The 21,979-nt window shown below is 42.6% G+C and overlaps 1 protein-coding gene across 6 annotated transcripts in view; it reads left to right on the top strand.

Annotated features, from left to right (window-relative positions):
* The window catches only part of triob (trio Rho guanine nucleotide exchange factor b), a 112,907-nt gene that overhangs the window by 34,222 nt on the left and 56,706 nt on the right, over positions 1-21,979 (top strand). For all 6 annotated transcript variants that reach the window (XM_035163154.2, XM_035163153.2, XM_035163151.2 and 3 more), the window contains exons 3-9: positions 8,259-8,333; positions 10,207-10,321; positions 13,404-13,596; positions 14,826-14,930; positions 15,034-15,498; positions 16,556-16,678; positions 20,991-21,182. In XM_035163154.2, the coding sequence (XP_035019045.1) occupies positions 8,259-8,333; positions 10,207-10,321; positions 13,404-13,596; positions 14,826-14,930; positions 15,034-15,498; positions 16,556-16,678; positions 20,991-21,182 (1,268 nt within the window). The remainder of the gene's footprint in view (positions 1-8,258; positions 8,334-10,206; positions 10,322-13,403; positions 13,597-14,825; positions 14,931-15,033; positions 15,499-16,555; positions 16,679-20,990; positions 21,183-21,979) is intronic.

Genomic DNA, 21,979 nt, shown 5'->3' with positions numbered 1-21,979 from the left:
GTTATAGATTTCTAAAGTCATTATGAGAAGTGTGATAAATTGTGGGACGGGGGGCCGCCACAGTTTACATAATTATGGGAAACACTGCTTTGACACATTTAGATGGTTAGTAGCCTTGGCGGAGGTATGTTCCCATAACACCCTGCTAATTCTAATTCTATTGCTTTTACCACATGCATATTTCAGCATCATTAGTGTAAAAGTGTGATTTTAAGACTATCTCTCTCTCTGTGTGTGTGTGCGTGTGTGTGTGTGTTTTGTGTAGCACTGCAGAATTGTGAGTACACAAACATGCAGCACAGTAGTTCATTATAAAACACTGGAACTGCTCAGATTGTGCCCTTCAGTGCTCTCACACACAGCTCAGTGGAACTGCCTTCACGTGCACTGGCCTGCATAAGACTGCTGACCATTGTTTATCTCCACACTGCCCCTCAGCTGCTCACTGTACTTAATGAGAATGGTGCGGACATGATTTACAGAGCTCCCTGTTCTCCGCTCTGCTCTGAATGCTGAGTTGTTCTTTCAGAAAGCTCTTAATCTGCAGGATAAATGAAGGTGAGGATATATTTGTTTCAGTGTCATCCCGAGTGTCATCCCGTGTTACACTCCATTATGAATTCTTTATATATGTATCACATTGTGGTCAAGGGTTATGTTGAGGTTTGTTTTGAGGACAATACTGGTCGTAATGTACCGAAGCATTTAAACAAAAAACTTTCATTGTGCTTATGGGGGAAAGTTGCATGTTGATGTGTTTGAGCAGAGGTGTTTGTCTAGTGCTGCTATGATTAAGGATTAGTCGATTTTATCTGAAATATATTTGATAATCGATCAATCCTTCAAGTCGAGCGAAAAAATGCCAAGCATTTTCTTTATTTCAGCTTCTCAAATGTGATAATTTTCTGCTTTTCTTTGTTTTACATCATCATAAATTGTATATTTCTGTGCATGGGACTCTTAAAAAGTATTTCCAGTTGATGCAATGCCTCCATATTACACCATAGGTTCCACAAATTGTAGGAAGAAGCATATAAAAATACTCAGTCTTCAGTGGTACAGGATGGCATTTTTATGTTAGGGCACCACGCTGCCATTACAAGCGCTGTGCCAGAGCCGAGCCAGGGAGATTGTTTTTTGTTTCCTACCCTTCCACATTTGTTATGACTTATTCATACCCTCTTTTGCTGTGCTTTGGGGTTATATTCAGGTCGACTGGTTGTGGTAGGAGCAGAGTGTTATTTTTACTGTAAGCCACACTGTAACAACAGTATGAGAAACCTGATGAAAGTTGAGCTCGCCACAGTCCCCAGGCCCCCTGCCAGCTCCGGCTGAAGGTCACTGAAGTAGAGGCTGCTAGAAGTGGCTTCATATCCAGTACGGGGCAGAGGGATTCTCCGTCTGTACGTGTAAAACAAAGGAAAGTAAATAAATGAAAGGGATGTACTGTTGAAAAATGGGAGCTGATGCAGAGCGAGAGAGAGAAACGCAGCAGCTCTTACTGTGTTTGTCTTATCACCCTGTTGCACCAAGGCAACACGCGTTTGCTGTTATTCTTGTCAAGGTTGTCACACGGGGGACGTGACAAACAACCTGCCTGCGACGACCTGTCATGTAGACTGGGTTAAACACTCATAAGTCCCACCACAACACAGAGGGCAGTGGCAGCCTGATACCCATACACACCAGGGGGTTACGCAGAAATAGCGCACACATAATCATACAGTGTTCGGTTAAAAAATGAGCTGCAGTTAAGGGACCTCGAAATAGTCCGAAAGTGTAAGTCAAAGAAAACGAGCTGTAGTCAAAGACTTTTATCTCATTTAAATATATTCAGTGTGTGTGTTCGCTGTTTCAACATGAACAGGAAGTTCTTGAAACTTCACAGAACATGCTCTTTGGGTATATGGCACTGCCGGGACAATCGGGTGGTAGACGTTCATGGCTATAGATTTCGTGGAGGACAGGGACGGGAGTTTTTTTGTTTTGTGCTGAAGTGTTGTGCTTTCTGCCTGGGTTCTGTTTGGGTTTTAGCCCAAAAAGCTAAAGCTCTCTCTCAAAGGTGGCACTTTTCTTAGAGCCCTGCAAAGGGTGTCAGTCACACCGCTGCACAATAGCAGGTCACACACACACACACAAACGCACACCTTCCATCTCTAGCGGAGTACTGACTAATCAAGTGCGCTCCCACACCTCCATTGTTTTAGAGCTCCCCACATTCTGAGCTGGTCCCAGTGAGGCCAGACTGAGCCAAACCAGGCTGAGCAGTGACAAACACCTCCCACTTCTCTCTTTTCACACTAACTTACAGTGAGGTTCACATACTGGGCTCTGACCCAGATCCAAAGTCTGAAGGAGCCATCTGAAATCAATCTCAGTCACGTGTCCTGTAAATCTTCACGTATCGGAGACTCCGAAGTCTACAGGGGCTAGCTTTTATCCAGCCGCGATTACAAGTAAATGATGAGAACAGATTTGCTGCATTTGCAAGGTGCACATCACAGGTATAAAATGCATTTCACGCTGACAACTTGCTCTGGATCTCACCGCAGTTATCCTGACCGGCAGCTGAAATGAGCATTATCAGGTTCGCTGAACGACAGCCAGGGGAATTCTCCCGTAGTATTTCTGCAGTATTATGTATACAGGCCCCGTCTGTTCTGCTGTGCTACACATACAGCCCGGCTTGTAATTGCTCCGGGTTTGAGGTTACGAGGTTATGAGCCAGAGGATTGGCATCATGCAGCGTGCCAGGCTGTGCAGATGCACCATGTACAGTCTCGCCTGTGGTCTAAAAAGATTGGAAACAAAGGGATCTGGTGCTGTGCACTGAAGCCGTCTGTTCTGACGAGCTGTGGAAAAACGAGTTATGCATTTGTGTAAATTTTTAGGGGTTACAAATTTGGCTTTATGCATGTGAGCGAAAGACTTTGCTGCTTAAATTCCTGCAAAATTTGGTCATGGGGGGAATATACAAACTAGCACATTCATTCTCTATTTCAGTTCATTAAAATGCTCGAGAAACTATTCTGAAACCTAGTTTGGATGCTAAAAGGTGTAGGATATTTTCAGTCTGTGGTGTGAGGAGTTCATACAAAGCACAAGCACAGACTGTTCTGTAGTAGCGTGTTCAGATCAGCATGTGAGTGTTTCCTGCCTGGAGTTAGAGGGGGATAAAGGAAATGGGTTGGCACACTTTCTGCGCTGTGTCCTGTTGTACTGCCTCTACAGGACCACAGGATTTAGGGCACGATCCTGGTGGAGTTCGAGACGAGAAGAAGGCTTGAGCGGAGTGAATCTGTGTCAGCTTGCTCTCACTCTTGCTCTTGCTCTCGCTCTCGCTCTCGTCTCTGTTTGTTTTCTATATTCATGCAGAGCAGCGGGAGTTGAACACAGTGTTCTCGCTGCTCGAGCTGCGAGGGAAATGTTTTCACAGTGACTTTGGAATCGAGCTTCACAAAAAACATTGTAGAAATTATTTAAAACCAAGCATGAAACAGTTCGGTCCCATGTATTGGCTTAGACGTTACTCTGGGAGATAAATGTAAGCTACAATTTTGTGTTTTCCGCCACTGAATTCTGCTGTTGTGTGTTTTACTAGAATAGCACTGCCAAAGCAAAATGGTTAACTGACTCTTAAGCCAAATAAAAAACAAATTTCATCCATCACTAGTGTAAAATTGCTTAACTGTATCTCTACTTTGCATGCAAGCACATGATTGGACAACTAATGTCCATGACTGTGCAGGTAATGGCACTAACTGAATGAGCCCCTGGTGGAAAAACTATGCATCCATTTGTCTCCAAGTCCTTTTTTTGCCTGTTTCTCTTGGAGAGACAAGAGGAGGAAAATACATTTCCCTTAAGACTTCTTCTTATTCCACTGTTTTGGACACTGAGCTGTTATTGCATATGTAGTAAATGGGGGAAAAAAGCTACTGTGAGAGGCACAAGTCATTTGACTAAACCACCAGCCGCCTGCTTGCAATGCAAAGTGCCACCATGACAAATAGCTGCAGCTCTTACATGTTAAGTTCCAAAGCACGAGCATTATCGTTTATGATGCATTATGAGTTGTCAAGCAAAGGAATACTCCTCATGACAGACCATCATTGTCCCTTTGATGGATGTGTGCACGGCATGTCTCCATTACTAAACATGCAGAGAGACCATGTGTCTGTGTGTGTGTGTGTGTGTGTGTGTGTGTGTGTGTGTGTGTGTGTGTGTGTGTGTGTGCGTGTGTGTCATAAATGACCGACAGTCTGCCACCGCTCATACATTTCCTACAGTAAATCTAACTGATCCACTACCTGTCATCCTGAAGTCATCACCTTGTATTTCCTGCTCCTATGCAGATATGCAAAGGCAGATTGTGTCACAGTAAACACAGAAAAAATTACTTTCTAACATTTCTTCATTTCCCGCCTTTGAATTCTACATTTACATATTTTTACATCGTTATATAGTTATATATAGTATACTGCTATTTACTATACTACGGTGAAATTATACCCTTTTATATATATTCAGCACATACCCTTTTTATACTCATATTTATTCTGTATGCCATACCTGTCTACATAATTATAACTGTCTATATGTGCATGTATATGTCTATTTTCAATATATCTCCTTATACATTATTATTATCAATAATTACTATTATTATATACAAAGACAGTCGCCCTTATGCAGAAATCCTGTCAAACTGCACTTTTCCACAAGTACGTTTCTCTACAAATAATATATCTGTCTGTATTGAGAGGTGTATATTATGTACATATTCTCTGTATTTAAATTTAGTTTATTCTATTTTATACTTTCACATGTTCTCTTGTCTAACTCATTCTGACTATCCGCTGCTGCAACAAGTGAATTTGCCCGACGTGGGGTTTTGTATCTTATCATATTTCATTGCAATGCATCGTATCTCATTTTTTGTATCTTTTCATATCTTACCTCATCTAACCTCATCTCATATAACATCTTATCTTATCTTATTTTATAAACAAAACATAATTAGAGGAAAAGCTTAATGTGAAAAACTTTATTCCCTGGACGAGCGTTTCGCTGACTGCCGGCAAAATGGATTGCTCTCAGTACGAGTGTGTTATGAACAAGCTGCCTGTGATGAAAAGCTTTATTTCATGCTCGGCAGATTTGTAAATGAGGGGTTGTGTGCAGTGGAGGGAGGAGATTGTCGTGTGTGCGCCTGTGTGTTCTGGTGTGTGTGTTGTAGCGAGAGGTGATGATGGGATTTCATGAATCACAGTGTGTAGGGTAATACTTTGGCTCTCTAGGATATCATACGGGTTATTGCTGCACTTAAACATGACTAAAATTAGGAAAGGCTCCGCGGTGGTGTGTGCGCACTCGGAGCGTTGGTGCTTATTTTACTGTGTTGACATCACCCGTTAGTAATGAGCCGTCATACTGTGGAAGCAACTTGCTCCTCGCCAGCAGCAGTTTATATTTTGCAGCTCTCTAATTTATTTATACAACCATAGAACACTTTATGTGGAATTCCCCCATTCTGATCTTCAAAATCCGGCGTTAAGATCTGCAGCTTATATGAGAGTCGTATCTGTTTCTGGCCTGGGTGGCAAGCTGCAGTCTCAGCTGGGCTGCAGTGGTCTAGCAGAGGTCAGTGTGGGCTTCGAGCCAGCGTCAGTATCTTACATAAACCACCACAGTGAGGAATGTGTCTGGGCACACTTCACAGGAAACACACACACACATACACACACACACACACACACACACACACATGAGTGCTAACACCTAAAGTGCGAGAGGAGTATTGTTTCCTTTTTGCGTTGGTGTTTGCTGCACACACTCAAACGCTCTTTTGCTGAAGCACACGTCGCTATTTTTGACCTTTTTCCAACTGAAGTCATGCTCAGTCTTCCTACCAGGCTCTCTGTGTGTGACATCGAAGGTTATTGGGTGAGAAATGGTTGCAGCAGGTCATAAAGGGATGGTCAGCAGCAAGGAGGGGCGATCATAAAACCTGCGAGTGTTAAATGCGAGGGACTGCCTCGCTCTCCTCGCCCTCGCCAGCCATGGGGAGAGAGAGAGAGAGAGAGAATGAAACCATTATAGCTGCCTCAGTACCATCTTGTCTCGGCTGCTCGGGACATTATCCCGCGAGTCGGGTTGTGTCCAGTCAGGCCACTTCCCACAGCCGGCTAATGTGCTGTCATCCAAGCCTGACTGTGGCTCCTTTAACTCCCTCAGACCGCCGTTGAAATCGATATCACAGGAGCCGTTAAAACCTGTTGGAGTTATTTAGCTGGCTCTGTGTCGTACTGCAGTCTGAGTTCTCCTCTTGAGTCACTATCGGCTAAACTCTGCCCCCTCTCCATCCCTCGGCAGCTGTGGCTCAGGAGGTACAGAGGGTCGACCACTAACCAGGAGGTCAGCGGTTTGATCCCTGACACCTCCAGTCCACATTTCAGTCTGCAAATACTGAACCGCAAATTTACCCCCTGACAGCAATATCACACACTATATCCTGACGACTGTGCCAAAAGTTTATGGTTTGAGATATAGAAGTGCTGTATGAATGTGTGTGTGAATGGGTCACTTACAGTGTAAAGCGGGTGGTCAATAAGACTGGAAAAGGGCCACAGTCCATTTATCATATGATTTTTACCATCTTATCTTTCCTCCATCCATCTGTCTTCCTTTCTGTCTGTGTCTTCACTTCGTGTTCTGTCACATCTCTTTTTTTCCTCAATATCTTTACATTGTAACTTATTTGCAACCTATGAGAGGTGTCATGATGCTCATGGGGAAAGTTTCCTTACTTAACCATTTATCGGGCTGTGGTTGAAAGATTTTACAAATTCTAAAGCAAATACTCACCTCTGAGGAATCACTGTCCTCTGCTGTGGCATAAGATGCATTGAGACTCATATTTGAGGGCGATTCACTACTCAGCATTCTAGCCACAATCCAGTCTGCTCATTTCCATTCGTAGCCACAGTGATTAAATGTTTATATTAAAACTGTCAGAGCAGCACAGAGCTTGTGTTTTTTCTCTACAGTATTCATCCCCTCTTCTCTTCTCTTCATCAATCATCAATAAGATCGACTCTATAGAATTTATAATGCCATTATCGTGTGTGTGTGCGTGCGTGCGTGCGTGCGTGTGCATGTGTGTGTGTGCATGTGCATGTGTGCTAGAGGGATATCTGATGACATCATCTGCTAACTGCATCTGCAGAGAGGCGGACTCTCACCGGTTCACTTGCAGCCTCTCATATATCCAGTGGTCAAAGCTGTGGTCGTTATGGCTAATGTGTTTTTTTTACTAACTGCTGCATTATAGGCTTCACTTATGTATTTTACATATATACAGTATTAACTATATATTATTTTTGCTTTCCACAGCTGTTCTGTTCCATTTGCCACATTATTATAATGAAAATGTTCTTAATGATAAATTATATTTAGCAGTCAGAAATTTTTTGTGACAGACAATTTTATATATTAATCAAATTAGGATACACAATTTGAATAAAAGCCCTTTATCAGACACAATCAATTATGTCACACATCCCTACATTAGTCTATTGAGTCGACCATCTAAATCAGCTGTCCTGAGTGTGTGTGCACTGTACATGTGCACACATACACTGTACATGCAGGGCTGCAAGAACTGTGCTCACTCAGGACTCTGAGCGAGCACACAGTCTAAGTGCTTTGGGAGTAATAGTTTAGAGTTATTAATGTTTTTCACTTGTAACCAAACTTGTAGTCGTAACCATGAAGATGCTCGTATATGTGCTCTGCACTTTGGTTGATGTCAGCACTCCAAGTGAAGTCATTACTACACGTGTAAGTTGTGCTTCTATGAAAGGCAACTGAACAGCATGGTGTTGTTAAATGTGTTGTCTATGCTTATGCCATTGTCCAGTCCTGTTTAATAGTTCATTACTTGAACATTTGCACATAACTTGCACATCTTTTAATCTGTATTTGCATTATTTAGTCCTGTGCTGTGTCCTGTGCCGCAATTGATAATAAAGTTGAGTTTGACTTTGACTGTGTGTGAAAGCTCTTCGACAATTATATGTTGATTGAAACACACAGTTTGCCGGGTCAGTTAAAAAAAACATTATTTACAAGATTATTATTACATTTACTGTGGTTTCTCTACTGATCACCTGACTTGTTTCTGTTTGTCTATGTCTGAGGATTCATGTTGCCAACCTCCTGCTTTGCTGACTTTTCTGTGTTTCTTTGTGTTTCAGGGTTTCATCGTAATGAGGATATGAAGGCCATTGATGTGCTTCCCATCCTCAAGGAGAAGGTCGCCTTTCTCTCAGGTCAGATATAAACAATGACACCGTATTCCATCATTTAAATTTCACCTGCTTAAATGAGCCTTTCTTTCTTTTAGCCACATCATGTTTTTTCCATTATGACAACTTCACTTTTTTGTATTACGTATTTATTTGTGTATGTAGGAGCTCAGTGCTGAATGGTCATAGACTTAATATAAAGATGAATGAGGAATCTCTAGATATTCTGCCTTCTTGCACATTTGCAAAGCTAGTCTTTCAGTAGTGATCGGGAGATGGAGCCGAGGTAGCATCTCCTCCAGTACACATGCTGGACCAACCCCGAGTCAGTCTCAGCTGTCAATCATGACGTTTCCCTGCATTTTCATTGCATCAAATAACTAATAATTAAAACTAAACTTGAAAGAAATGAGCACTTGAACAAAGATCAATGTGATAAAAACTACCTAAAATGACAGAAACCATCTTTGAGAAACATTTTTTACTTATTAGTTTGGTTCATGTCCCACCCACTAACATGGAGGAGCTATACTGCAGTCAGCCACCAGGTGGCGATTGAAACACTTTGGCTTCATTTTCTTGGAGCAGTCATGTTGTCCATGTTTATATACACATACACATACTTGTTTCCCACTATTAGTACTATTCCTACAATTATAAATTTATCTTCTAAAAAGTGCTACATAAATAAAAACAATATCACATCTGAAGTTACTTTGATTGTTCATACACGCACAGCAGCACAGTTACGAGTTGTTGTTCAGATTCATGATAGTTTTTAAAACTGAGAACTGTCACTACATTTCAACTCGGGTACCGTTTTGTTGAATGCTACAATTTCCCTCATCATAATTGCTACTTGTCGGGTTATTTATGTGTACTCGCTTATTTCTCTGCTCTGTTTCTGGCTCGTCGTGGCTCTGACCCGACCTTTACCTCATTACTGTTAACTGCACAGGCCTTGCCCTGATTGTAAGCCAGTCTGAGGAAGGGAAGTGTTTTTTTTCTCTCTCTGGTCATTAATAGTCAGTGTTATTTGCTGCTGCTGTCTGACTGAAAGGCTATTACCAGCCTTGTCATTATGAGAGTAATTTGACCCCTGACTCTTCGATTTGACTCGGTACAGTCATAACTAACTGGCGACATATTCACAGATGGTACCCATACAAATTGGCTTATGTCATCGCAAAGTACTGCAGCACTCACTGCACCTTTTTTACTCAGTATTCTGTAGGTTGTGTATTCCTGTTTATTCTGTCTATTTATTCTGCTTGGTGTAGTAGCTGACATTTCAGCGTGGATTTCTAAAAATTCACGAGTAACTTTACTTTGTGGCTGCTCAGGCTTTTAACTCCATGAATGTGTTGAAAGTGGGGAAAAATCACACGCTCCAATTGATAAGGGTTGTCTATGGTGTTTATTTAGTATAAAAATTAGCTAACTATTAGCAAGTGCTCGGAACAGTTTCTGTGAGCAAGCATTTATGCTCCGTGTGCACAACTGTGGATCCGTTAGCACGGTGCTAAGACGAATGCAAACTCACCCTTCCCTAAAGACTCGCAACTGCTCAACACCATCTGACAGTCGCTGGCTCGTCAAGCTGAATTTTGAGACTTTGGAGGTTGCTGGTCGATTGGTCACTTTGAACACTCCACTCCCCAGACTATCTCTGATCTTCCATACGTCTTCATTTTTATGTAGAAATTAAAATTTTGTGGATCATTGCTGTCGACGTGCTGTGCCTTTCTGCTTGCGGATACTGTTCTGTGCGCTTCAGAGTAGAAACACTCCCTCCCAAGTATGGTTTTGGGCTTGGGCGACTTTTGATACTAAATAAACACCATTGTTGTCTCAGTAGATGTTGTGTGATGAATATTTTTCTAATTTCACCCCAAAGGCGGCAGAGACAGACGTGGAGGTCCCGTTCTCACCTTTCCAGCACGGAGCAACCATGACAGAATACGACCTGAAGACCTGCGCAGGCTCATAGCCTACTTGGCTACTATTCCCAGGTAGGAAATGTTCTTACAAAAACACACACGCATGGTTTCAGTGGAGGATTCAACTGCGGAGACATGCCACACACACACACACACACACACACACACACACACACACACACACACACACACACACACACACACACACACACACACACACACACACACACACACACACACACACACTAACCCACAATCTGGGGGTTAATTTGAAACAGAGTCCCCTGGCCTCGTATGCAGAGCTCCTCACACACATCTCATCACCGTCTTTGTGTCATATTTCCCCACCTTGCTTGGATTTAAAACACTGAAGCATAACCTGAGGCTACAGAGAGCTGGGATGGTTTTATTTAGAATTCTCTGTGAAGGTTCAACCCCCCATCCCCTTTTCATTTCCTCCTCGTTCTCTCAAGAAAAAAGATAACACTCCTCTATGTAGGTTGCCAGTCAAAGAGCTCCATCTCTCTGCTATTGATAATGTCTGGTTGGAGTCAGTTCTCATCTATCAAACTTGCATGGAGATCCACACTTCAGTCTTAAAATCAGTTTTTTTCCTTCCCATTTGATTGTGTTGTTGTTTGGGCCATGAGACTCCTCCAGGAGGTACGCACTGCTCTATATGTAGCCACAGGATGTTTTTGCAGAGTTGTACTCTTCCGTGCAGGCTGATTTTTCAAGTGTAGAAGCATCTTTCCTTCACATTTAACACTTCGCTCCAGGCTTTGGAGTCAGTTGTTATATTGGTTTGGGCTGGAGGGAAACCGGCAGTCTTATATCCCACTGCTTCTGATCTCCCCTGTGCAACACTTCCTAGTGCTTTGCAGGTGTAGTGCTTTAAAGTAGTGCTTTAATAGTACAGTTTGTCTTGAGGTGAGAGGTGGTGCAGGTCAGTAACTGTAATGTACCTCTCTGTACATTTCAGTCAGGAAAAGTCAGTATAACTCAAATATTAAAGACTTTTAACCTTCTTTTTTTTATCTCCCTGCATATTGTATAGATTTTTAAAGCTTTTCATGGGTGCAAAAAAATCCCCAGAAATGGTTCTTCAAGGAGGATTAGGTTGTTTGGCTGTTCATTCTCAAAGTTTATCTTGATCACCCATTAACCACAGTATTTAAACAATGGCTTCTCTTCCTGTTGTTAGACACTAATTGGATAACTGAAGATACAGTTGTGCACATCCCCTCACTAACAAAAGACTCACAACACACACCATACCACACACAAAATCCTCCTCCTTGCCTATTAATCCCTCCATGCCCTGCACTCCCAGTACCTGTCTGACTCCACCCATGTGCTTCATGTGGGAACCTGGGTACTTTAGATACAGGTCTTCTCACTGTCCCCAGCAGCAGCCTGAGAACCTGTGGTGACAGGTCATTCAGTGAGGAGAGCTGAACCCTCTGGAACTCTCTCCCGGTAGAGATCTGCTACATCTCTGGACACAAAAAAACCTGCTTTAAAACCCACATGTTCACAAAGGCTGTCAACCACTAGTTTTAATTATTTCCAGCTAGTTTTTTTTATGATTTCTGTCAAAGGCAATTTTTATATGAAGTAATTGTATTATTATTATTGATGGCTGCAATATAATAAAACAAATCCCTTCCTAACTTGAAGAATCAGGTTAAAAACACAAAAAGGGACAGAAGCTCTTTACATCGACATCGTCATTAGTGTCCTACGCTATCTCTTGTGTGAACAGATACAGTCTTCACTCATTTTTGTGTTATTGTATTGTTATTGATCAATAAAAACAAGGTGTTAAAATAGGACTGGGTGATAAAACCTTTACAATAACTATTGCGATATAATTTTTATCAATATCAATGTAACAAAAGTCCAATACTTGTAGTCTCATACTGCTTGTGCATTTCGCCAACATGGTGAGGAGGTTTAACAGATAATTGAACTAATTCTCTGCCTGTAAAGACGAGTTTAAAAACAAAAACCTTCAGTCAGGGACAAAAATCTGTCTTTCAACTTGAAAGAATAAATGAGACTATATATCTGACTGATAAGAATATTTTTGGCCATGTACCCCAGCTGCATGTTAGAAATGTACTCTTTGGCCATCTGCTTTTTGTCAAGTGCTTTTGGTTCGCACCAGTAGAATGTATTAAAACCATATTCCGAAAGGTCGTTTTTTCATATTCTTATCAAGCTGTAAGACGAGTAGCTTGCTGTGATTCCAGACACACTGGTTGTAGCTCGTGTGAAAAACACTCCCAGGCCTCCCAGAGTCTGGGCTCTTTAGTAACTCCGTGAAGAGGTACGAGTAGAGAGGGTACAAGACCTGCTGGAGGTCACCAGCCAGCCAGTGTGAGGCTGAGAGGGAACACAGTGCCTCTAACTCAGGAGGAGGTCGGCCTCCTTCTCCTCAGCTTGCTCTTTCCCTTGTCCAAATATTTCTCTCTTTCTCCTTTTTCTGTCACATCTCTCCCTCCTCCCTCCTCTCTCTCTCTCTCTCCCTCCCTCTCTCTCTTCCCCGCTCTGTTTTTCTATACGCGTTTGGCTGCCGATGTGTTTTCAGAGAGTGAGGTCAGAGTGAGTTAGAGCAGCGGGACCTGCGTCTGTTTCTGTGTCCTCGCTCAGACACGTTGAGATTAAAGCCTTTAACGCTGAGAAACAACCTTTTATGGACTTTTACAGCAGCGGGTCTCCTGGTAAGCAGCAGTGGAAATTTCAACGCTTGAACGTTTTATTTTTTTTTCCCCTCCGTCCCAGATGCTCTGGAGATTTACACATGATTTCTTACTTCCACCTTCTTTTTCATTCTGCATCTTCACAGTTAGAACAGGCGCTTTAGACAATTTATTATTTGACTGTGAGTCTTTTGCTGTGCAGATTTATAGTGTCTGTATTCCTGTTGCATGCGGGCAGTGATGGTGATGATGTAACTCGATGGATTGACATTGTTTCGTTTTGCTCATTCCGTGTCAAATCAATCACATGATGGAGTTTGTCCTGTCGGTTGTTACAGTTTAAACTCTCAAGGTTTCACATCAGCATTCATTCAAAAGTAAAGTATCAAGCCTGTGGGTTGATTTGCTCCCTCTCCTGAAACCTGACCTCTTTATTTGTCTTTCTGCAGCGAGGAGGTGGCCCGACATGGCTTCACAGTTATCGTGGACATGCGTGGTTCTAAGTGGGACAGCATCAAGCCCCTGCTGAAGATCCTTCAGGAGTCTTTCCCTTCTTGCATCCACGTCGCCCTCATCATCAAGCCCGACAACTTCTGGCAGAAGCAGAGGACCAACTTTGGCAGCTCCAAGTTTGAATTTGAGGTACGTGATGTTGAACATATTTGTAATTCATTTCATTTCAACATTTTAACTCTGGGGTTTGTTGTCGTTGTTGTTGTACTTGAACCATTATCCTCACGGTTTTAATGTTTTCTACACGAGATGGAGATAGTGCTCACTGCGTCAGTGTGTTATGAGATTAACATTTCTTCATAGCTATTACAGTTAGTTAGTTTAACATCACCACAAGTCTTAATTTATGAGGTCTTATATAGGACTGCTGCTCGGTGACAGTGGCACTATTCTGTCCCGTGTGGGCATGTGGTGCTGGTATATTTAGGCCTGACCCAGTTACTATGGAAACAGGATATATGGGACATGGTGGAAGTATTTCATCTTGGAGAGTGGGGTTTGGACAAGACACTTTTTGTATTTCTTTAAACGTGTACTGCATGTGTGTCCTTATTACCACAAGTTCACTGGTTTGAGTGTCTTTGACATCACCTACTCATCAGAGCACTCCGATGGAATCCAGCCCCAAATCTGAATCTTTATTTTGCACTGTCACTGTTTTTTCTATCCTGACGACAGATGGTTTGTCACAAGAGCCACCTGAGAGGGCTTTGTTGGAAACTGTTTGGAAATGAGCAGGAGATATCGGAAAACGTTTTGGCAGGTGATTGGATGAACCATCTGTCTGTCCCGGTCCGTCTTGGGGGCTGGAGGCAATCGGGGCAAATGAAAAATTACTCTCCAGTTCCAGCACTGATTTTGTCCGTGTAGTCACACAAATAGTTCCTCCCTCACATGAAACTGATTGGTCTGAACGACTGTCAATCATCCAGGAGCAAATATCTTGAAGCCAGGCCAGATGGATTCTCGCTTGTGAGGAATCCAGTTGCGTCGCGAGGTTGTTTTTGGTCCAGGGAACCTCAACAGTTTCTGTTTTTATTTCCTCTGAACTGACCTCTGTGTTTCCATTTTATTAATGAAAACATGAACGCTGCGTAAAATGTCTGGAATGTTTGTTCTGGTCATACCACCTATCTAAACGGTTGATATAAGGGGCCTCTGGTTCTACACATTGTTTTCATAATCTAGGTTTAATGGTGGAAAATATTTTGGTCTGTTAACGTTTGATTAGTTTGGAATATGGTGATGGTGACTGTAAATTGTGGTGGTCTATTACCCTGCTTTTCTTTTTTTTCTTTCCCTTTTTCATTTCTTATACCCTCCGACTTCATTCATCCCCACACACACCTCCACAACAGACGGTGATGGTCTCCTTAGAGGGTTTATCCAAGATTGTGGATCCATCCCAGCTGACAGCTGACTTCGAGGGCAGCCTAGAGTACAACCATGACGACTGGATCGAGGTTTGGATACTTTCTCTTTTGTTGTTTATGTTTTTTAGAAGTTTGGGACTTGAGGCTTTTGTTTGTTTCTTGCCTTTTCTCTAACACTTAACTGTCATTTCAGGTGCGGCTGTCGTTTGAGACCTTTGCCAGCGATGCCACGCGTGCCCTGGCGCGCCTGGAGGAGCTGCAGGACACCCTGTCATCGCGCGATCTCCCCCGGGACCTGGAGGGGGCGCGGAGGCTCATGGAAGATCACGCCGGGCTGAAGAAAAGGGCCACTAAGGCGTCTGTGGAGGAGCTCGACGCGCAGGGACGACGGCTGCTCCAAAGGCTACAGTTACAACCTGCGGGAGGTGGTGGTGGCAGTGAAAGCGGGTACGGTAACCGGGCTGTTGGAGCCAGCGGAGACTCCAACGACCATCACCATGGTTTCCAAGCAGACGCACACAACCTGGTGGCGAAAGTGACGGGTTTGTTGGATAAGTTGCACGGGACGCGGCAAAATCTGCAGCAGCTGTGGCACATGAGGAAGCTGAAGCTGGACCAGTGTTTCCAACTGAGACTGTTTGAACAGGACGCTGAGAAGGTCAGAGTGCTGTTCTACTCTACTCTACTCTACTCTACTCTACTCTACTCTACTCTACTCTACTCTACTCTACTCTACTACTAAGTTCCTTATACTCTATTTTATTGTTTTCTATTGTATTCTATCCTTCTCTTCTCAACCCTACTCTATTGTACTTTACTCAATCCTACTCTATTCTATTCTGTTCAATTCTATTCTTCTCTACTCTACTCTACTCTACTCTACTCTATTCCAATTTCAACACGATGATAATTAACTGTACAAGATGAAATTGGTTCCCTGCTGCCTCTTTACTCTTTTGCCCCTCTGTGCCTCTATGTTAGAACATGCAAATGCTGCATTTCACTTCTTGATGCATGCAGGTATTTTCAGGTCATCCAGTCTTGGCTGGGTATTAGAAAACAAAACAATAACTCAGACATTTAAATCCTTGGATCAACTTTCATTCCCATGTAGGCCAGATGAGCAAAACTGTGTATGAATATAGTGCTAAAAGTTGGCAGACTGAACCTGCTGGTCATTGTTGACAGAATGTTATGTCATATATCCTAATAATATAAATTCTTAAAAGCTTTTTCTGTAATATAAGATTGAGTTGTGTATGTTCTTTTGACAGCTCTATTTTATATCTTGGTCAAATATTATTTGAGCTGTGTGTGTTTGTGCGTGTGCGTGTGCGTGCGTGTGTGTGTGTGAGCGCGCGTGTGTGTGCGCAACAGAGTAAGTAAATGAGAGAGTGTGAGCCTGTGCGTCGTCAGTGTTTCAGGAGAGTGTGATGTTGTGTGACTGGGAAATGTAGCAAGCAGTATGAACTGTGCAGAGCTGGAGGCACACCCAGAGGGCTGCCATGAAAAGTGTCAGAGCTGTAATTAAAGACACCTTTTCCATAAACCACGCATGTAGAGAGAGGGAACAAAGGAAGGGGTTAAGCATGAAACATACACTTATTGGTTTGTTCCTGCTGATTGCAGACAAGCTCGATCGCGACTTGTCTGCAGGAGTCTCTGCAGTGGTCGGGGATAAACAACGTTTTCTCCCTCTTTTGTCCCACGTGCAGATGTTCGACTGGATCATGCACAACAAGGGGCTTTTCCTCACCAGTTACACAGAGATCGGAGGAAACCACCAGCACGCCGTCGAGCTGCAGACCCAGCACAACCACTTCGCTATGAACTGCATGGTAAGACGCCGTCTTTGTCTCCTTCAAGCACACTCACACAGACTACGCAATCACAAACTATTATCATTACTGTCAGTCACACCAGTCTCACACCACGGTACAACCACCACACAGACACACACACACACACACACACACACACCATCCTGTCCTTCGGGCTCTGACTTGCTGCAGACTGATATTTTCGCTGTCTCCCTCATATTATTCAGCTGTTTTTCACTCTACCCCAACTCTGCCCCTCTCTGTCATGTCGTGTCACAGTGCTACTCACATAATTGACCCATAATGCCTCGATACCCCTCCCATAGCTGTTTGCTGCCCTCTGCTGCTCTGCTCCACACCCCTTCCTGCCCTCCCTTCCCATACTTATGTCTGTGGAACTCTGCTGTTGACTATTACAGACATTATAGCATTACTAGCTGCTAGCCAACATGTAAGCCCACTGAGAGTGGGCAGCGCTGTTGGAAACACATTTAGTGGCCCAAGTGTCTCAAACTGAGGCCCGATGGATCCATTTTACCTGTCTGGACAGCAATGGATATAAATGGATGTAATAAAGAGGAAAACTAAAAAACTTGCTAAACTTGTTCTGCCCATTACCTCTGATTTGGACAAAACACCTCTCACTGTAATTATTGTAAAGTGTAGCCAAGGGAAAGCAGGGCTTCAGGCCCACATCCTCCACTCATACGCCTTTTCCCACAAGATTAGCTTATTCTTTAACAGGTTCCGGTCAGGATTCTTAGAACCTTGTTGCATCCAGTGAACCAGCCCATGTTTTGACTGCTGTAATCAAGGATGCATCATTAACAAAGGGCGTTTCACAATGCACAATGAAAGTAAAGGCTGGTACGAACTGCTACAAAAAATATGACTCACACACTGTTTTTTAGTGGTTCTTGTTAGAAACTGACTTTTTCGGGTTCTCAATCAATTTAGTTTTGGTCTTAATGCTCCAAACCCAGAGCTGAACCCATTCCATGTCGGTGAATAAGGGGGTACCAGAGTTTCACTGTTGTCAGGGAGTGTTTGCAGTGAGCAGTGTCAACATGAGGGTCTGGGGTCAGCATCAGTGACCACCCAAAGCCAGTTGTGTCAACACCATTGGGTTTAGATGAACCAATAACCCCTGAAACAACAGTATTAGAAAGGACAGATGGAACTAGATTATAAAGTCACATATTTTCACAGTACACACACACACACACACCCACACACACACACACACACACACACACACACACACACACACACACACACACACACACACACACACAAACAAACAACAGCCGGGTACACTCAGAGTAACCACCACCCCCTCCACCCATTCTTCCACAGGAAACTGCATTTCCCCTTCCTGTTGCCTCAATGGAAATACAAAAGTGTGTGTGTAGAGGTGTTGCCTGTGTCCTTTTGTTTGTCGCAGCTTCAACATTGCTTTTGCAGTATTCTTATCAGTGATATTTGCGAGGGATGGAGTAAACCGAATGCATATGTGCCATGTATCTATCATCAGCATCTATAATATTGCTACAGGTTCCTCCATAGTTGAATTGTGCCTCTGTTGTTGAGCGGCTGAGTGTAACGTATGAATAAAACACCTTAATGACAGCAGTTGATACAAATGACTTGGCAGGAGGGACCGATTTTATTTATTCATTTCTTTAATGGGAGCATTGAACAGAAGAGTCGGCCACGTCCGACCTCCCCCTATTACTCTTTTATATACATTTAATATATTTAAAAAAAGAATACATCACCCTGAGACAAATAAAGACTATAGAGTTAAATTCCTAGCAATGATGCCTGGTACAAAGAGGGTTTCATTATGTGCTGTAATCGCCTCAGTCGCTGGCATTTGTTGTGATACCGCATTGATTTATACAACATTACACTCTGTATACTGTTACACATATAAAACCTACAAAAGCAATCATGAAACTTTAATGCTCCTTGTGGGTAAACTCTGTAATTTCAGTAGCAAATAGTATTAGATCACCGAAAGACTGAATATGTTCATAATATGGAAAACACTGGAGCAGCCCTGAAGGCGCATGATGCTTTAACTTTAGTTGATATGTAGGATACCTCTATAGAAAAGTCCATGTGAACAGTGGAGAATCAGGGGTTGTGAAATGTATCTATGAGATAACATGCCCACGTGCATGCACACAATTGTTTTGCCTAAAATGCAAACATTATGTATTTAAATTACATGCTCTCTGTAATGTTGTCATGTTTGGCTCATATTTTAGACAGTACATAAAAAGTGAGGTCTGCTGAGGGATTTTTTATTTAAACTATTCTGCACATTAACTCTAACTGTTATCGTTGGAGTTTTTGAGGTCCCTATAGGACATAGAATTTACACTTAACTTAAGATGGACCTCAGTCACATCCTGTGTCTCTACGTGGCTATTTTACAGCACAGGAAGCACGTGTGGCTCTGCTGTGGTGAACATTTGTTCGTCTTGTATTGTTTTACACTCACAATGAAAATACCCCTGTGGCCCTTACTGTACTGTTTTCCTGCTCTGGGGCAGACTCCATAACTCTGTTCTCCCTTTATACCCAAGTACCATCTTCCCCTGTTTGATATATACGTTTTGTGTGTGTGTGTGTGTGTGTGTGTGTGTGTTCTCCACACACATACAGAAGTTGGTTCCTTCTAAAAGTCACCATAGTTTCCTGTGGTATTATACCACATAAGACCTATTGTATCTTTTCTCTAGTGGTATTTAATTTGTGTCTTTATAGAGTTTATAATAGGATTACAGTCGTTCCACTGTGCACTGCTGCTCTTTTGTGTATCACAACTTACCTACTGCTGTGTATCTGAGAGCAGTCGGACTCCCCGGGTTTCACGTGTGACCCGTACTTCTTTGCGCACCGCTGTCGCTATTATCCTCGAGCCGACGTCAGACTTAATCCGGGGCTTTTGACGACCCAGTGTCAAGATTTTCCTGGATTTTGGACAGGTCTCTGCTTGACAAAAAGTCAAAGTAAAGCTATTCGGAAACCACTTCGAAACCCCAATTTCCGAAAACCCATCTTCAATGATCTCAGAGCCTGGCGGATTAAACCAAAACGTAGCATCGCTCAGTGCAGCTTTGATGAGAGGTCATAATTCGTGTTGGTGGATCCTGCCTCTGTCTGTGGACTGTCGCTGGTGTTTGGTTCATCTTTCCTCCCCGTTGTGATTGAAACAAGCAGACTAAGAGCCATAATAGGCTCCAGGAGCAGTAATTGAATAGAATAATAACAGGCTGTTAACACAGTTGTTAATTAGCGTTTGCTGATCCGTGCCTATCTACACAAAACAGCTTGGAGCCCATATATTAAAAAAAAGACTGAAAGATTACGAGGCAAATGGGTTCTTTTCATCTGTCACACTGGGGCATATGCCTCCCCAGTGAATGACTTTGTATGTGTGTGTGTGTGTAGGGACTAAGAGGTGGCTTATGACAAGGGTCCATGTTTTAACCTTTATTCTTACATTACTTACTGTGTACACAAATATAATTGTAGCCAATATATTTCACATTAAGAAACATGAATTGCTTTTAAAAAATATAGCCAATCTTGGCCGTTTATAGGAATAGTTATAGCTTCATGCATAATGGCCCCGAAAAATGAAACTACAGCAACACGGCAGCCTGTTCACTTACCCAAATATTAACAATACACAGGACTTTGATTGTAGCTTAACTTTATGGGGATTCTTTATTCAAGAGCGTGTTCTAGATTTCCTTCAATTCAGCTTGAGCTCCTCTTCTCGCTGCTTCTCTGTGCACGTGGACAGGGCGGGACAATTTCACTTGTCAACACTACACCTGGCTTTCTATTGGTTCGGGGAATTTTGACAGACTTGTTGCACAAAAAAGAAATCCAAGCGCCGAAGAAACAATCCAAGAACAGAGGAGAAATCCGAGGTCAGACGTTTTCTGCTCGCACAGAAGCAGAGCTGACTCTGGAGTGCAGGAAATCCATCCAAGCAACAGAGTATCCGAGTACAAGCAGAGCAAATCTAAGCACATGCAGGGGCTTTTTGAGTGCGAGCGCAGGGTTTTGAGCAAAAGCATTTCAAAATCTGGATGTGAAATCAATAAGTCCTGGTTTCAAACTGAAAGACCACACTCCTGAATGAAGACAGCAAAAAAAAAAGCATAAAGCTTTGCCATTCACTTTGTCTGTCGAGAACATGTGAAGCATAAAGAAACACATGAAGGATGATATGATGTATTTGAATTTAAAAACCTGTTGCATATCTTGATCTTTGACATCTTGCTTCTCCGTCCCTCCCTCAACACAGAATGTGTACGTGAACATCAATCGGATCATGTCGGTGGGGAACCGGCTCCTGGAGTCGGGCCACTATGCCTCGCAGCAGATCCAGCAGATCTCAGGCCAGCTAGAGCAGGAGTGGAAGGCCTTCGCCGCAGCGCTGGATGAACGCAGCACCCTGCTGGAGATGTCCGCCAGCTTCCACCAGAAAGCAGACCAGGTAGGACGCAGCTCTGATGATGTCACTTCAACTGCAAAACTGAGACCTCACTTATACGCACAAGCTTCTTGTTATAATGAATATATGTTCTTTATTTATATATACGTGCAAAAACACATGTATACTGTAAATACTGTGTAATCAGAGGAGGATGGAGCATACAGTTTAAAGCTGAAAAGTTTTTCTTTCATTGAGTTTTCCTGTATACGTCAGCATTAGAGTTTTATACACTCTAAAAGAAATAATGGGAAAAAAACAAAGAGAAAGAGATCTTTTTGGGCTTTAGTACAAGTTCGATGCACTGGTGCAGCTTGTAATAGACCTAATAGTCAACTATTGATTTGCTTATGGTTGCAGTAACAACACTTTGGTTTTGTTGCTGACACCTATTTCTTGCTCAGTGGCTCCGTTTATGTTCAATCTTTAACGTCAACTTTCTTTTTAGCAACAGAACCAAACAGATTCGTGTATTATATTTGTTCCTGTTATATTTGAGGCAAAATAGACTCTACTACTGATTCACTGAGTTGCTCGGATAATAAGATAATAATTAATTTACAGCCCCGAGTGATTTACCAGACCCACACACAGGTGTTGCCCTTCTCTCATTCCTTATAAACTATCACGACTTATAATCGTTATTTTATCGAAGATTTCTGATTCTGTCCGGTTTATATTTGTTAAACCTTAAAGAAATTAGAGGCTTGATGAATTAAATTTTTTTTTTTTAATTAAGGTTAATTAAGGCATCAATATAAAAGTCCTTCCATGCGTACACAGTGAATAATGCATTGTGA

The sequence above is a fragment of the Hippoglossus stenolepis genome, chromosome 8, assembly GCF_022539355.2.
Source record: "Hippoglossus stenolepis isolate QCI-W04-F060 chromosome 8, HSTE1.2, whole genome shotgun sequence".
In the NCBI taxonomy this organism is placed as follows: domain Eukaryota; kingdom Metazoa; phylum Chordata; class Actinopteri; order Pleuronectiformes; family Pleuronectidae; genus Hippoglossus; species Hippoglossus stenolepis.
This window is presented reverse-complemented; position numbering and strand designations above follow the sequence as displayed.